This window comes from Diospyros lotus, chromosome 12, assembly GCF_014633365.1.
Source record: "Diospyros lotus cultivar Yz01 chromosome 12, ASM1463336v1, whole genome shotgun sequence".
NCBI classification, from domain to species: Eukaryota; Viridiplantae; Streptophyta; class Magnoliopsida; order Ericales; family Ebenaceae; genus Diospyros; species Diospyros lotus.
The window spans coordinates 31,188,632-31,206,278 of NC_068349.1; the positions used below are offsets into that span (position 1 = coordinate 31,188,632).

At 39.0% G+C, this 17,647-nt stretch overlaps 1 protein-coding gene across 1 annotated transcript in view; it reads left to right on the top strand.

The window, feature by feature from the left end:
• The first annotated feature begins 902 nt into the window (after positions 1–902).
• LOC127787255 (uncharacterized) overlaps positions 903–17,647 on the top strand; it is a 58,933-nt gene continuing 42,188 nt past the window's right edge. Inside the window, exons 1-6 of the mRNA XM_052315216.1 lie at positions 903–1,067; positions 1,154–1,487; positions 11,411–11,588; positions 11,656–11,705; positions 12,399–12,491; positions 12,567–12,655. Of these exons, the coding sequence (XP_052171176.1) occupies positions 1,036–1,067; positions 1,154–1,487; positions 11,411–11,588; positions 11,656–11,705; positions 12,399–12,491; positions 12,567–12,655 (776 nt within the window). The 5' untranslated portion in view covers positions 903–1,035. The remainder of the gene's footprint in view (positions 1,068–1,153; positions 1,488–11,410; positions 11,589–11,655; positions 11,706–12,398; positions 12,492–12,566; positions 12,656–17,647) is intronic.

Here is a 17,647-nt window from a genome sequence, read left to right on the forward strand (position 1 = left end):
GAGAGCCTTAAGAGGCTAGCCTTATCGCTGTAAGGTGACAGAGGGTGAGATCTTGTGGGTTTTTGGGTGACTTGAGCGGTCACCAGAGACTTGATCAGATGCTTACGCAGATGTCTGGAAAGGTTATCCATGGGTACTCATGAAGGAAGAGCTTGCGGCACGGTATGGGGTATGGTGAGGCATTTGATGTGCGTGGAGAGGCACGCTAGTACCTTAGCCAAAGGGTGTGTAGTGGACGTGTGGTAAGAAGGGTGTGCATGGGTGCATTGGGTGAACGAAAAGGGTCTTTGGATGGCTGGCCGCGGATAAGGTCTTCAGGTGGTTGGGGCACATGGGTCTTTAGATGCCCACGCATGGTTGGTTCTTCGGATGAGTGTTACAAAAAAGAAAAGAAATTATTATAGAGAAAATAAAAATAAAAAAGAAAAGAAATAATTATAAATAAAAGAAAAAGACGTCATTTAATCAAATGGCTCATTATTCATTCACCCCGTCATCCATTATTCTATAATTTAGCTTTAATGTAACTTATTAATTAGGGTTTACAAATGAGTGTTATAAAAAAATATATAACCATTTTTTAAACTAAAACAATGTTGGGAGATAATTTACTCTAAAAAAACAAAAAACAAAAAAAAGAGAAATAATCATAAAAAAATAATATCATTTAACTAAATAACTCATTATTTATTTCCTCCATCTCATTTATTACCCTACCCCTCCCCCCTTTCTCTCTCTCCTCTCCCTCTCCCCCTCCCCCTCCCCCTCGTAAAAAGAAAAGGGTCGAACACTCCTCACAGCGTCTCCATCACAAGTGACCTTTTATTTATTTTATTGCGAAGGTTATATTCGGAGAAACCCCCAATTCATTTTCACTATTCTTCTGATTTCTGATTTCTGATTTCTGATTTAAATTTTTAGGGAAAATTAAGTCAAATCAGTTATCAATCTCCCGGTGGCTGGCTTGGCTTAAACTCGGATCAACCGAAAATTGAAATCTGGTAGTAGTAGTAGTAGTAGTTGTCGTCGAGGGGCATGGCCTTTCACGTCGCTTGCCCAATTACATGGTACTCTCTCCCTCCCTCCCCTTCCCCTTCTCTATAAATTTGCTTCTCCTTCTCTCTCTCTCTGAAACCCTCTCTTTCTCTTTCAGCCAGCGAATCTGCTTCTGCTCCCTAGGGTTTCCCCTCGGCTTGCGGACCGACAAGAGCCGGAATGAGTTCCTGGAGACGGTGGCCACAATTGAGGCCTTGCGCGCCGATCCCAGCCTCCATAGGCCTCGCGACTCCGGCACCGTCCAGGTCCTCGTTCCCAAGGTCGTCCCGCCCCCGCCGCCGCCACCGCTGCTGGCCGAGGCCGCCCTCGGCGATGAAGACGAGGTGTTGCTGTCGGCGAAGACCAAGCGCGCCGCCATGCAGAGGAAGGCAGCCGTCGCTTCCATGGTCGCCGAGGATTACGCCCGGCGGTTCGAGTCCGGTGCTATGCCGGTGAGGTTCTTACGCTATCGGTTCATTGGTTTTTGTGTTGTTTCTTTGAATTTGGGGGTTTAGGGTTGGGAGCATTGAATGCGGGAGTACGTCATTGTCCGCTTCTTTAGTGCTTTATCATGTGCTGATGAGTTGTTCTCCTCTTTTGCTGCCGATCAAATTTCTGTTTCACGCCCTTGGATTTGAGTCATATCACTGCTGTCATATTTTCTTCGTGTCATCCGTGGAGTTTCCGAGGCCTGAATTTGCGGAATGACGAATTCAGTAGAATGACGAATATTTGTTTTCTGAACTTTTAGCTGGGAAATTTCACACTCAACTTTTCTTCATCTGTTAAGTAGGTGTGTGAGGAATCCACAGGACAGCGATGTAGAGGCATTCAGTATGCTCATGGCATTTGAAAAAAAAAAATATTAAGAATAATGGGCTTCTAAGCCCTTCTGGTGGTTCAACTGTTCAAATACCACCTATTGGGTGCACTCCTTTCCTTCAAAATAGTCGACATGATTCGTTGGCATTGGGATTGCAGCAGTCTGTTGGCCTCATAGGTAGTGGCTGTGATTGGATGGGTGCTCCATAAGAGTGGAGATAACTATTTCAATCATCCCATGCGATTATTAGACACCAACTTGCTGGCATCCTATGAGTTTTAATTGTCTAATTGTTTGGATTTTGCATATAACTGGCTCTGTAAATTCTGATGTTGGGAATTGAAGCAGTTGTGTTGTTCTCCCTTGGACACATAGAGTAGAGCTTCCTTTGTTCTTGCTTTGACTGATTATATTGATAATAATCATTGTTTTGAAATTCGGACTGGATCTGCCGATCCAATTGGCTAATCGAGAACCAATAAACAAATTGGCTATGTTGGTAGCAAAAACTAGCCACTGAACCGGTCGGTTGAACTAGGAATTTGCCAAATTCAACCAGCTGAACTGGGCGGGTGTTTTATTACTTTTTTTTTTTTTGCTTTTTATTTTATTTGTAAGATTAGGTTACAATAACAATCCCATGAGGGGTTGCCTTCATTGTAGAAGCTACCCCCCACGTTTTGGAAATGATGGAGACCTCCTATGTTGTTAGAAAATTGGGTAATATAAAATGATTATTTTACCCTTGCCTTCTCTGTCCTCTCTCTAATTAGTAATTACATAAACAAAAAAAAAAAAAAAGAAAAATTATTGGTGGTGGCTGGGCGACCACCATGTAGTGCGTTTTGGGTTTGTTGGAACCTAGTTGGGCTCTTGGAAGGGGGGAGAGAGAGAGAGTGGAAGGGGATGAACCCCATAGGGGTTTAGTGATGTTGAATGCCATTGTCAAATCCCATAGTGGGGTGTGGTGTCCTTGGGGGAAAAAGAGAGGGGGGAGGGAGAGAGAAAGCGAGAGAGAGGGGGGGGGGGGAAGAGGGAAGGTAACACATCCTTCTTGGAGAAGGGGAGAGAAAGTGATAGTATTTTGGGCATTTTGAAAAAAACTAATTGAAGTTAACTAACTCCGGGGGCAAAGTGCTAAATGTTTTTTAAACTCAAGGGAGTTGAGTGTAATTTCCAAGCTGTGGGGGTTGCTTCTAGGCTAAACCCCACAGATGGTCAGTGTATTTTACCTTATTTTAAATATAAGAAATTTGAGATATTTGAAATGAGTTGATGCCTACTATTTAGGTACCATCTACCATTTTTTATTTGTAATTTAAGTATTTTATTTATTTTCATCATATGTTTGTGTTAATATTGTTGTATACACTTTTTCTAATTGTTAATATATTTTAAAAACTAATAAGTATTATAGGATGAATTTTATTTTTAAAAATTTGTTTATCATAGTTTTAACTATTATATACATTTATTTGCTAAAATACATCCCCGTTCAACCCTAGCCTAACCATTGTCCCTTGAACCTCTTCACTTTCGATCTGATACCCCAGTCTGTTCTTTTAAACATTGTTTTGATGGAATTCCTTGTCCTCCCTACTTAAACCTCTTTTTTTTGGGGGGGGGGGGGGGGGGGGGGGGCTTGGCGAGGGTAGTGATCGAGGATTTTTTTTGGTTCCAATTGACATCTGGCATAGTTGTAAATACTGTACTAGACAAAGTATTGGATTTGTTATTGGTATTTGGTACAGTTTGGTACCGATCCTGGACACAGTAGGGTTATTGTTTTTGGTTTATAGTTATAAACAAATTAATAATATATAACTATATAGTACAAAAAATACATAAAAATATAATAATTTTTAATAGAAAATAGACTTATAGAAGCATAAATGCTATCATTATTACCTAGAATATGCCCTACATAACATAACATAAGGTGTAAAACAAAAAAATAAAATAAAAAACCACAAACTTGGGTTTAACAACTAGTTGGCCTTCGGGCTTGCGATTCCCACATTGTTGAGGTTTTAAGAAAATAAAAAAGAATAAAACAAAATAAAATGGACCACATATGGATCTGGTTGACAGCTGCTGAGTGAGTGAGGGTGAAAGTGAGGGAGTGAGAGATCTGGGCTGCTGGAGTGAGAGAGTGAGAGAACTGTGAAAAGATCTTAGGAAAACCCTAGGGCAAAATACAAACAGAACAGAGAGAGAATCTGAAGGAGGAACTAACTTCGTATTTCATTCAAACTAAAAAACTCAGACTGAAACGAAGCGCATTGCTGTATATATAACAGCAAGCCTCGTACACTGACCTAACACATTACATGACGTAACGAGTTAATATAAACAAATACAACAGATTAAAATAAACAAATAGGAATGAGTACTGCTGATACAATATGCTTTCACATTCCCCCTCAATTAGGACTCCCTTCTCCTTCTGGTTGCTGATTGTTTATAGAGGCATATGAAACCCTGTGAGCTGGAGAAAACCTTAGGCCAAGCTTGTTGCATAAAAACTGAAACCGATCCTTTGATAATCCTTTTGTGAGAATGTCAGCAACCTGATGTTTTGTGGGCACATATCTGATCTCAATTTCTCCATTTTCAACCTTTTCTCGAATAAAATGTACATCAACCTCAATGTGCTTAGTTCGACCATGAAAAATAGGATTTTTGGCCATGCTCTTAGTAGCCAAATTATCACTCCATACAATAGGCTTAGAAGAAATATTACAAGGATATCCCAACTTTGTGAATAGAGATTTCAGCCATAGTAGCTCAGTTACACCTTGAGTTATAGCCCTGTATTCAACTTCTCCCATTGATCTTGCAACTACATTTTGTTTTCTTGAGCCCTAAACAATCAAATTAGACCCAAGATAGACACAAAGCCCACTAGTTGATCTCCTTGTGATCTTGCAACCTGCATGATCAGCATTTATATATACTGAAATAGCCAAATCTCCTGGAGATGGAGAGAAGAATAGACCATAACCTATTGTCCCTTTTAAGTATCTGAGAAGCCTTTTACAAGCAGTCCAATGCTGCAGCTTAGGAGCAGTTAAAAATTGACTTAATCGATTCACAACAAAAGCTATGTCTAGACGTGTAAAGGTTAGGTATTGAAGAGATCCAATGAGAGTCCGATATAATGAGGGATTAAAAAACACTTCACCTTCATTAGTGAGACAAAATCCAGACGATGTAGGAGTTGCACAGGGTTTACAATCAGTTATATCAGCTTTCTTCAACAAATCCAGGGTATATTTAGATTGAGTCAAATAAGACCCACTGGCATCTCTAAAGGCTTCAAACCCTAGAAAATAATTAACTGAGCCTAGGGTTTTTAGTGCAAAAGTATTCTCAAAATCTTAATACACTTCTTTAGAGCTGAAGAATCAGAACTAGTTATGAGAATATCATCAACATAGACTAAAAGAAAGAGCACATAAGCAGTAGTACATTTAATGAAGAGAGATGCATCGAATGTCGCCCTGGTAAAACCCCACTGCTGAAGAGTAGATTTTAGCTTCACATACCAAGCACGAGGTGCTTGTTTCAAACTATAGAGAGATTTTTGCAGTCTATAGACATGAGAAGGGTACTTAGGATCCATAAAGCTTCCGGTTGGGTCATGTACATAGCCTCTACTAAGTCACCATTAAGAAAAGTATAATTGACATCCATTTGTTGGATGTCCCAGCCAAATGTAACAGCTAGAGAAAACATAACTCTAATCGTTGGAGCCTTCACCACAGGGCTAAAAGTATCACCATATTTTATGCCGGGTGTTTGTAAAAATCCTTTAGCTACCAAGCTAGCTTTGTACTTAAGAATTGAACCATCTGATTTGTATTTCACTCGAAAAACCCTTTTGCTACCAATAAGATTCATCTCATTAGAAACCGGAACTAGATCCCACGTATGATTGTGCTGCAAGACTGAGAATTCCTCCTTCATAGCCTGCAACCATCGGGAATCTACCAAAGCATCACGAACTGAAGAAGGTTCTATACTACTCACTAAGGCATGAGGAGAGGTGGTGACAAGTTGTTGAGCTTTAGATCTTGTGATCATTGGATGAATAGAGGGTGCAATACCAAGTTTGGGTTTAGAAATAGAATTGGGTTTGGTTTGAGGACAAGAAGGAATAGGCTGTTGTTCCCTTTCAATAGGCATAGTATTAGAAGCACTAAGGGCATTAGAATTTGAAATAACAAGTGACGAGGAAGGATTTAAGGACTGTTCTACTGTCGGAGAGGAAGAACTTGAAGTAAATGATTGAAGGTAAGAAGTAGAATACCCAAGCCCATTAATTGAAGAAGAAGAAGTACTAGAGGAAGCAAATAATGAAGGAAAAGGAAATTCATTTGGATTAAACCGAACATGCCTGGAAACATAAACCTTTCCAGAGGGATGTAGACACTTATACCCCCGGCTTGAGAGTGACAATACCCTAGAAACACACATTTTGTGGAATGAAAGTCAAATTTGTGCTTGTTATAGGGTCTTAGGAAGGGAAAACAAGTACAACCAAAAGGTTGCAACAAAAAAATAATTCGATGGTTTGCCATATAGTAGTTCAAATGGAGTAAGAAATTGAATGGGAGAAGCAGGCAGGAAGTTAATTGTGTGAACTACAGTTTGGAAAGCATCTACCCAAAATTTAAGAGGTATTTGAGAGTGTGCTAAAAGAGTTAAACCCATTTCAGCAATATGTCTATGTTTTCTTTCTGCTACTCCATTTTGTTGATGAGTATAAGTACATGAAAACCTTGGTTGAATTCCATGACTTTTAAGATATGGAAAAAAGGCTTTGAACTCCCCCCCATTATCAGTTTGTAAGGCTATGAGTTTTGAATGGTATTGAAGCTCAACAAATTTATGGAAGGTGTTGAGGTTTGCCTAGAGTTTTCTGATTGGAAGATTAGTGGAGCGTTGATGACTTTTGGCTGGAAGCAATTAGACAGTTAGGTTTTTTTTAAACCAAAGTATAATTAATATATCATTGGGGGTCTAACTATAAATACCCTATAGTTGTTAGTTTTAAAGGGGTTCCGCCTCCTCTATAAATAAGAGGGCAAGGTAGCAGTCTAAGATCATCTTCTCTCTTGTCAAGTTCTCGATTACTATTGTGAGTACTTTTGTTTTAGAGAAAGTGAGGCTTGTGTATTGAGTTCTTGGGCTTTCTTGGAGTGAATAAGGATGGTACTTGAGCGATAGGATTGAGAGAGGGCTTGAGTTTTGTACTGATCAGTTTCTTCTCAATAAAAGTTGCTCAATTGGGGTGTTGGACTGCTGGATGTAGAGCCAATTAAATTGGCTTGAACCAGGATAAACTTGCTGTGTCTCCTTTATGGTTTGATCTTTTCAATTCTGTTAATTTCTTTTCTGTTGTTCATGTTTTCTGTTCTTATATTTCCATTGCATCAAAGAGTGTTGGAGAGGGTTTATGTGAGAGGGTTTTCTCGCCTAAGGGTATAATCTAAGAGTCCTAAGGTTTAATAGAAGGTAATAAAGGTAGGTAATGCATCTGATTTAAGTTTCAAAGGGTAAAGCCAAGTATACTGAGTATAAGCATCTATAAAGATAATATAATATCTATAGCCCTCTATGGACAAACTTGGAGACGGTCCCCATAAATTTGAATGGATAAGTTCCAATGGTTTTGTAGTTGTAATATCACAATCACTAAATGGAAGCTGATTTAATTTCCCAACTTTGCAAGAGTCACAAAATTGAATAGAAGATGAACAAGGAACTTGAATTTTATTTAAAATATGTTGCAATACACGAGATGATGGATGCCCCAATCGTGCATGCCATTGTTTACAAAGTGAAGAATCTACAGTAATTTGGTAACTCATGACAAAATGAGTGCCTTTTATTACATGCATTTCTAAAATGTTTATTACATGTATTCAAAGAAGTATTAGGTTGAATGGAAACAATAGGCTCGATAGAATGAACGGAGTTGCTGGTTGAAGCGGGAACAAATGCTGAATTCAGCTTGTATAGTCCATCCTTAAGATGACTGTGGAGTAGCACCAGTCCAGAGTCCTTGTCTTTGACCACACAAGAATTTGAATCAAACTCAATTATGACATTGTTATCACGAGTTAACTGAGATAACTAATCAAGTTTTTCTTTATTTGAGGAACATGACGAGCAATAGGTAATGAAACCAGTGACGAAAACTGTGTGGTACCAACACTTGAGATAGGTAAAGACTTACCGTTACCAAGAGTCACTTTGTCATCACCATGATAAGAAGAATGAAGAGACAGGTTGTTGAGGTTTGAAGTAATGTGATTTGTGGCACCTGAATCCACAAACTAGGAAGAATCAGAGTGAACAGGTGGAGATTGATAAGTTTCTGGTGGTTGAGAAATGGTTCCATAAGGAATGCCATGAGTAGATCCTATTTTAGTCATGTAGGCTTTGTTAGAGTCACGATGAGAGGCTAGATAGGCATGAGGACCAATTGAACCACCTCGTTCAAAAGACTGACCAGAGTTCCACTGAAATTTTTTATCAAATCTGTGATAGCATTTATCAACAAAATGCCCCGGTTTTCCACAAAGTTGATAGTATATTCTTTTTCCAGATGATCTACCTCTACCTGACCTCCTCTAGCACCATAATTTCCTCCTCTAGTGTTATAACCTCCTCTAGAATTATTTATAGATCCATTTCCTCCTTGAGATGAATACGAAGCCACATTTACAGACATTGAAGACATAGATGAATCAAAAACAACAGATGATAGTGGCAAATTTTGTGAAGCTAATCTTTGCTCATGCATTAGGAGAAGATGTTGAACCTTCTCTAAGTCTATCTCATCCATTTGATAGGTTATAAGACCAACTACTGTTTCATAGTCATGATCCAAGCCATTTAAAATCACCAACAACAATTCTTTATCTTGTAAAGGTTGTCCTATGGCTGCTAAAGAATGACCTATCATCTTGATCTTTAGTATGTAATCATTAATGGAGAGATCAGATTTCTTGATGGAACCTAATTGCTGCTTTAATTGGAAAGACTTTGCAATTGTCTGTCTAGAATATAAATTTTCTAGTATAGACCATACCTCTGCAGCAGATTTGCATTGAATTACCTAAACTAAAACTTCTCGTTCAATAGTTGAAAACAACCAGCCAAGTAGGAGTTGATAAGATCTCAACCAATTCATATAATCCTCGTTCAATTTTGTAGCCTCAGCATTACTGCTTTCTGGATCAACTACATACTTAGGTGGAGGAGTCGATTTGTGTAAAAACAATACTAGATCAAACACTTGAATGGTAGCCAACACTTGAGCTTTCTAGAAAATATAATTTCTTGAATCGACCTCAATCTGAACAAAATTCAGAGCCTTCGCAATTGCACCAAAATCAGATTGCAAAGCAGTAGAAAGCGAGGAGAATGATTGAGGAGGAGGAAGAGAATAAGAGGTACTGTGAGAAGGATTGGATGCCATGACTTTCGTCTAAGGCTTTGATACCATGAAAAGATCTTAGGAAAACCCTAGGGCAAAATATAAACAGAATAGGGAGAGAATCTGAAGAAGGAACTAACTTCGTATTTCATTTAAACTAAAAAACTCAACTGAAATGAAGCGCATTGCTGTATATATAACAGCAAGCCTCTTACACTGACCTAACACATTACATGGCGTTACGAGTTAATATAAACAAATACAGCAGATTAAAATAAACAAATAGAAATGAGTACTGCTGATACAATATGCTTTCACAAACTGATACTGAGTTAAGGGAACAACTATGAAGTAGATGTGAGAAAGAAAAACGGAAGAATGAGGTACATAACAAGGGGAGGAAGCGTACTGGGTGAAGCACCAGTAGCACTGAGTTTCAGCTGATATCCTGCATAGTTGTCAAAGGCGCAAGGCGCAATGAGGCGCAAATTAGTGCTTGGGACCTATGTGTGACATGCAAGGCGAAGCGCGAGTCTCAGGCACACATTTATTCAAAATGCTTACAAAATACTTGTACATTATTGTTTTCAATATGTATATATAAGGAGGTAGATGCAAACTCATAAAATCATAAATGACAAATGACCAACCCTTTTATAACAACTAATATTAGTGTAAAAGAACAATTAGTTAGTTTTGCAATTTGTTTCTTCTAACTGCAAAAGAGATTAGAGGAAAGAAAAAATTATTGTGAAGCACCCTGCAACAAACAATTATAGGAAAACTATTAGTTTTTTCTAATTTCTTTTATAATTAAAACAAAGGAAAAAAATTATAGTAGAACATAGCAAAACAGTTACAGAAAAACAATTAATTTCTTTTAAATTGCATAGGAAAGTAGAAGAGGGAGAGAGGAAAAAGTAGTAGAGCACACAATGAAAACATTTGTTTCTTAGGAAGAAATTAGAATAAAGAAAAAAAAATTAGAGTAGAACACACAACAAAAAACAATTACAACAAAGAATTAATTTTGTTACTGTTTTGCCCAAAGTAATAGGATGCTGGAAAGATGAGAGAAATCAGGAAGAAATAAGAGATGTCTTGGCAGCAGTTAGTTATTAGGATTTAAATGTAACTAATTGTTATGTCTAAGGGTAGTTTTGGCTTTTGTAAGTTAGTTATATATCCTTAGGTAGTTCCGCCCCTCTAGTCTATAAATAGAAGGGTGCAGAGGTCAGTCTCATTCATTCAATCAATCAATTGTATCTTTCATTCCTTGTGTTCGAATATAGTGAGAGGCGAGAAAGAGAGCTGTGAGTTTATAGTTCTTGTTGTCTTCGGTTAGAGTATTGTATTCGAGAGGCAAGGTGAGGTGAAAGAGGGGTGTTCTTGTACTGGATTCTCATACGTTTCTAGTGGATTGGTTGCTTCTTGGATTGCTGGATGTAGTGCCATGTAAATGGCATGAACCAGGGTATATCATGTGTGCTGCAATCTGGTTTGGCTTTCTTTACATTTCAATTCTGTTTTTATTATCTACTTTCTGTCTTGAATGTTGTTTGAATTCGGTAAGGTTCTTGAGTGATTCTTGAGAGATTATAGTTCTCGGTTTTAACAAGGTTCTTGTAAATTGTTAAAGAAATTAGAAGAAAGAAAAATGAAACAAAACACAGACGTGAGTAGTTCTTCAGCAAGTGAACATCATTGCCAAAGGATCCCGATGGCGAGTGGGAGATCTAAGCAGACCACCAGCTTACACCTCTAGGCTCGCCTCTTAGCATATACAAGAATATGCAATCAAATCAACAAGAAATAACTTGACAAGAAATAGGGTTTTAATGCACTTATATATAGAAGGCATGCGCCTTGTGCCTTGCATGAGGCGCCACCTCGTGTGCCCAGGCAACGCCTCAAGTTTGCTGTTTCGCCTCAGTGGTGATGTGGCACGCCTTTGACAACTATGGTTTCCAGTACTGGGTGGTGCAAAATTGAGTTACCAACTATGGCCCCTAGAATTATTTGATATATTTTTTCCTGAGTGTATTACCAACTATACCCAATTGTTGCTTTGTTAATATTAAACTATCCTTTTATGCGTGCAGGATGCCTCTGGAGATCTTCCTGGAGAGGATCAGGGTCAGTCTAATGTCAAAGTAATGTGCCGACTTTGCTATTTTGGTGAAAATGAAGGAAGTGAGAGAGCAAGGAAGATGCTTTCTTGTAAAAGTTGTGGCAAGAAGTATCATAGGAGTTGTCTGAAAGCTTGGTCCCAGCATAGAGGTATTATTTTTGATCTGGAGCTTTGATATTATTCCAAATTCTACCTTTTCTGATGGACTGATGACAGATTTATTCCATTGGAGCTCATGGACCTGTCCATCATGCCGTATTTGTGAGGTAAATATTGACGTGCCCTTTTTAGCATATAAGCCGAAGTTACAGTTAAGGAAAACGAATCAAATATTATTCTGTTTCAATATCATGTTAACTGCCTTATTTGTTGGAAATGGTCTTATACATCTCCTTTCTACTAAGTAGTGTGGGAATGGCTATTTGATTGTTTTAAGAATTCACAGTTAGTAATTGTTACTAGCTCCTAGTGTCCCATTATTTAGCCATTTCTGGCTTAAATTAAGATTTCAATATAATACCTTTGATTCTGCTGTAGTTAGGAATTCTGTATGCTAGTGAAAAAAATACAAGTACTTAATTTTGTAAAAATTAGCATGATTGAGATGGTTTATGCACATTATGACAATTATTAGTGCCAAGTAATGCGATTTATGCTAAGTTGGGTAGATGCTTCTAAATAGTTGTCACGATCATGCTGGTTTTTTGGCTATCAAGTCAATGATATCAGAATATGTAATAATATATCTGGCTGTCAACCTATTTATTCAACTGTCCAGATTTTGTCTTTTAAGATTTTCTAAGTGATACTAGGCAATCAATTGACATTCTCGATGGTCTAGCTGAAGGTGTCCTTTTTCTAAGCCATGCAACCAATCAGTTTCTTTGTATGATCTTACAGCTGGTTTGCAGTTAGTTCTGTATTCCTTTTTCAACTTTGTTGCGTTCTGTCTACTGCAGGTCTGCCGTAGAACTGGAGATCAGACAAAATTCATGTTCTGTAAGAGGTGTGATGGAGCATATCATTGTTACTGTCAGCATCCTCCTCACAAGGTGGGGCTTCCATTCCTTCGGCCTTTTATCTTGTGAGTTAGATTGTCAGCTTTATCTTGTTATTGGGTCCTGCAGAATGTGAGCAGTGGACCTTATTTGTGCCCTAAACACACAAGGTGTCACAGCTGTGGATCTACTGTCCCTGGAAATGGTCTAAGCACAAGGTATTATTTTTGTAAGTTAAGCACAAGGTATTTATTATTAGGAATGTATAGAGTCTTTAATGTTTGCAATGTAACTAGCAGATTGATGTTTGAATGATTGCTTCCCTTTCTGGGTGTGATGAAGGTCCTTTAAATGTCCCTTGTTGATGTCATTGTCTTTGGCTTATTAATGGTAGCCGCTTTAATAACTGAATGTACTGATTGTATGTCTTGTTCTCATGAATAATTATAGTGGATCCAGCACTTCCATATCTTGATATTTATCCAAAGATATTTTATCAACAATGTAATGGTTTTGGTTGGACATGTAGTATTTATCTTTGAAAAGGTTTTCTTCTCTCTGTTTTTACTAACAGGAAATGAATTTGTTGCCTGAACTTCAGCTCAGTGATTCTGAGTAATTATAAGGCTTTTTCTTGACCTTCTACCTTCTAGTTGGCCTGTCAAGCACCTTCCATCGATGGTAGGTTTACAGATTGCGCAAAACTTGAATTAGAAGACAAGAACTAAAAATAAATATACAAAATTATATATATATATATATATGTTTTGATTGGTTGGGGGTGGGGGGGTGGGGGTAGGATTGGGGAGAACAGACAGAAGGTTTAGTTGCTGCCTTCTGATAGGACCTTACTCAATTGATTGAATTTTAGCTCTTACAGTAAGAACTACCCAATTACAGTAACTTACAGCAATGGATAATAGGAATAGCAAGAAAAGAAAACAAAAGAAATCAGGCCTATTCGAGAGGGTCTCACTCTCCAACGGTTTCTTTAACAATTTTCCAGATGTCCTCTCTCTCCTCCACCCTCCCCTTTTATACCTCTCTCCCATTCTGTTTCAGTCACGTGAATGAATATTCTCTTCTAACCAACTTTTGACTCTTTTGCCCTTGACTCAATTCTCTTGGCTGCCCCTATTGTTCCTCTCTTTTTACGCCTTTGATAGGTGAGACTAATGGGAGTCCTAACAATACTCCCGCCCACAAGTTTCAACTTGTCCTCAAGGTGAAATTCTGGAAATTGATGCAGGATTTGCTGATAGGGTTCCCAAGTGGCCTCTAGGGGTGACCACCTCTTCCATTGTATTAGGACCTCAAGGCTCCGTAGATTCTTTCCCCGGCCCGGCTTTACACCCAACAAAAATTCTGGATGTACCTTCAATTCCCACTCAGCTGTTAATTGGTCGGGAAATGTTGTTTCCCACACCGCTCCCTCCGCTTTGCGAAGTTGGGAGACATGGAATACCGGATGGATCGCACAAGAAGGTGGTAGGGATAGCTTGTAGGCCGCCTTCCTGATCCTTTTCTCTACTGCGAAGGGCCCGTAGAACTTAGGGACAACTTCTCATTCATCCGTGTAGCCAAAGTCTTCTGCTTGTAGGGCCGAATTTTAACATAAACTAGGTCACCCGCCTCGAATTCTGCATCCCTCCTCTTTTTATCTACTGTCTCCTTCATCCTCGCTTGTGCCCGCAATAGTTGGGACTGCAACTCTTCCAAAATAGAATCCTGCTCCAACAAATGCTATTCAATTATCGAAACAGCCGTGGTGCCTTTCTCGAACCTCAACAGTAGGGGAGGTTCATGCTCGTAAACTATCTGGAATGGAGTTAATTTAGAGGAGACATGAAAAGAAGTGTTATACCAATATTCAGCCCATGGCAGCCAGTTGCACCATGCATTAGGCTTGGAGGAGGTAAAGCAGGGAAGGTATGTCTCCAAGGTGCGATTTAGGACCTCTGTTTGGCCATCGGACTGTGGGTAGTAGGATGTGCTTCTTCTCAAGTGAGTGTTTTGCAGCCTGAATAACTCTTCCCAAAAATGGCTAACAAAAATTTTATCTCTATCGGAAACTATAGAACTTGGAACTCCATGTGACCCGACTATCTCCTTCACAAAAATCCCCGCAATGCTAGCCGCTGTAAAAGGGTGTTTCAAGGCAATAAAATGTCCATATTTACTTAGTTGATCCATAACCACCAAGATAGTATCCATCCCAGCTGACTTAGGTAACCCCTCGACGAAGTCCATGGACACATCTTCCCAAACTCGACTAGGAACTGGAAGTGGCTGTAGTAATCCACCGGGTGATAGAGCCTTATATTTATTCTGCTGGCACACATGGCATTGCTGAATGTCTCGCTTTATTCCCACCCAATACGCACTGGCGGCTATCCTCTTATAAGTCTTGAAGAAGCCGGAATGACCCCCAACCCGTCCATCATGCCCTTCCTTCAACGTTAACTGAATTAATCTCGACCCTTTAGGAAGATACAATCTGCTTTTGAATAGCAAATGACCATCCACAAGCGCATAGTTGGGTCTACTGGAAGGATTCGCCTGTACCTCTCTAACAATCTGTTGGAGTGTAGCATCTCTTTTCACCTCCTCTTTGAGTTGGTCTAGCTGCACTATTTGGGGAATGGAAAAAGCCATCAAGGTGGTGGAAGAAGGGAGGCGTGAGAGAGCATCGGTTGCTCGGTTCTCTAATCCAGGATGATATTGAATCTCAAAATTGTTCCCCATCAACTTGATGACCTATTTTTGACACTCCAGGCTAACCATCCGCTGCTCCATAAGAAATTTCAGGCTGCACTGATATGTTCGAATAACAAACTTACACCCAAATAGGTAATGTTTCCATTTCCTCACTACAAATACTATTGCCATCAATTTCCGCTCATACACAGATCTAACTCGACCAGTGGGGCTTAGGGAATGGCTGAAAAAGGCAATTGGTCGCTGCTGTTGCATCAACACTGCCCCTAATCCCTGCCCTGATGCATTAGTTTCAACAATGAATTCCCTCGAAAAATCCGACAAAGCCAACACGGGCAGATTGGTCATTACCCATTTGAGGGATTGAAAAGCCTGCTTCGCCACTTCATCCCAAAAGAAATTACCCTTCCGAAGGTGGTCTGTCAATGGCCGTGCCACCTTTCCGTAATCCTTCACAAATCTCCGATAATATCTCGTAAGACCCAAGAGTCCTTGAAGTTCACGTAAGGATTTGGGGTTGGGCCATCCCATAATCGCCTTAACCTTAGAGCTATATGCAGCCACCCTATCTTGAGAGATGACATAGACGTGTAGCTGAGAGGAAACATAGACGTGTAGCTGAGATGGGTCTAACTCTATTGGCTCATGCTCACATGCCTCTAAAATTTTGGGTAGAAGCCTTTCAGACTGCAGTTCATATAATCAATTTGCTACTAGCTTCTCCCATCAAGTTTAATGGCCCCGTTTGTTGCAGCTTAATTAAAGAAATTATAGCTTCTAACTTCTTAGATTATAACTTCTAAAACTTAGAATAAGTTGTGAACTTGTTTGTTACAACTTTTCAGAAGTTGTAATTAAACAGTTGTGGTGTTTGATACCATAAGCTGTAAAATAACTTATTTTTGTATAATTGTCCATAATACCCTTAATAGTTATAGAATGATAATTTAAAAATTAATTAGTGTATATGTATAAGTTTCAAGTGTTATAAAAAAATTAATTAGTGTATAGAGAGAAAGGGAGATGGCGAGAGAGAAGAAGAGATTTGAAAATGGAGATGGCAGTGGAGAAGAGAGACCCTTGATTGCGTGGACAGAAGAGTAATTCTTTATTAAAAATAGGGGTAAAATTGTCAAAAAAATGTAATTGTTTAATCAGAAGTTGTAGAAGTTGGGGTACCCTAGGTTTGAAAAAGCCAGCTTTTACCCCTTCTAAAAGTTAGTAGAAGCTATAAGCTAGAATTCTAAAAGTTAAAACAAACACCACATATCCACTTTTTTGAAGTTAGAAGCTAAAAGTTGCTGCTTTTAAGCTGCAACAAACAGGCCCAATACACCATTTGAATTACTTTATAACAAACCACCCAATTATTTCTTGTTGCAACCATTTGGTTGTGCTTGTTTTCCTTTCCTTGGACCCTATACCAAGCACAAATTTGATTTCCATTCCACCAAATGTGTGTTTCTTGGATATAGTCATACTCAAGCCGAGTAGTGTTTGCATCCATTGAGAAAGGTTTATGTTTTTAGGCACGTGCAGTACAATCCTAATAATTTTCCTTTTCCCACTTTGTTTTCATTCTCTATCGCCTCTTAGTCACCTTCTAATGGATTTTCTACTACTTTCTTTCAATCTCTTCCTTCATTTTCTTCCATTTCTTCATCTCCTCGAGTAGCACAACCCTCAACTCCTGTCTTGTCGACCTCTATTCCTAATGATTCTCATGTTTTATCTCTTGCTCCTTTGTCTCCTAATCATGAGACACAACCTTCTTCTTCTAAGCCACCTGCAGCTAACTTTTCTTGGCCCAGATCCAAAATTGCTCCAGCCCTATCTGTTCATTCTATGCTCACTTGATCAAAGGCTAAACAACTTGTGACTTCTTCACCACATGCCTTAGTGAGTACTCTTAAACCTAGTTTTGTTCATGAGACCCTTTTAGACTCACGATGGGTTCAGGCTATGGAGGAGGAATTTTCAGCCTTGCAACACAGTAAAACTTGGGATCTTATTCCATTTTCTAAAGACATGAACCTTATTGGCTGCAAATGTGTGTTTTGGGTTAAGTATAATTCTGATGGGTCTATTCTTAAACACAATGCTCAGTTAATAGCTAAGGGTTTTCTTCAAACTCCAGGGGTTGACCATGCAGAAACTTTCAGTCCTGTTGTAAAGGCACCAACCATTAGGGTGTTGTTTCCTTTAGCTGTCACCTTTGGTTTGGATATCCAACAAGTAGATGTGAATAATGCATTCTTTAATGGTGACTTGATAGAAGCTGTGCTTATGTCACAACCTGAGGGGTTTGTGAACTCCCAATTTCCCTCACACGTGTGCAGATTGAGAAAGTCCCTTTATGGTTTTAAGCAAGCTCCTCGAGCTTGGTATATAAAATTGAGGGTTGCATTATAGAGTTGGGGTTTTTCCAAAGCCACATCTGATGCCTCTTTGTTCATTAAAAGAACTGCTGACTATGTGCTGTTTGTTTTGGT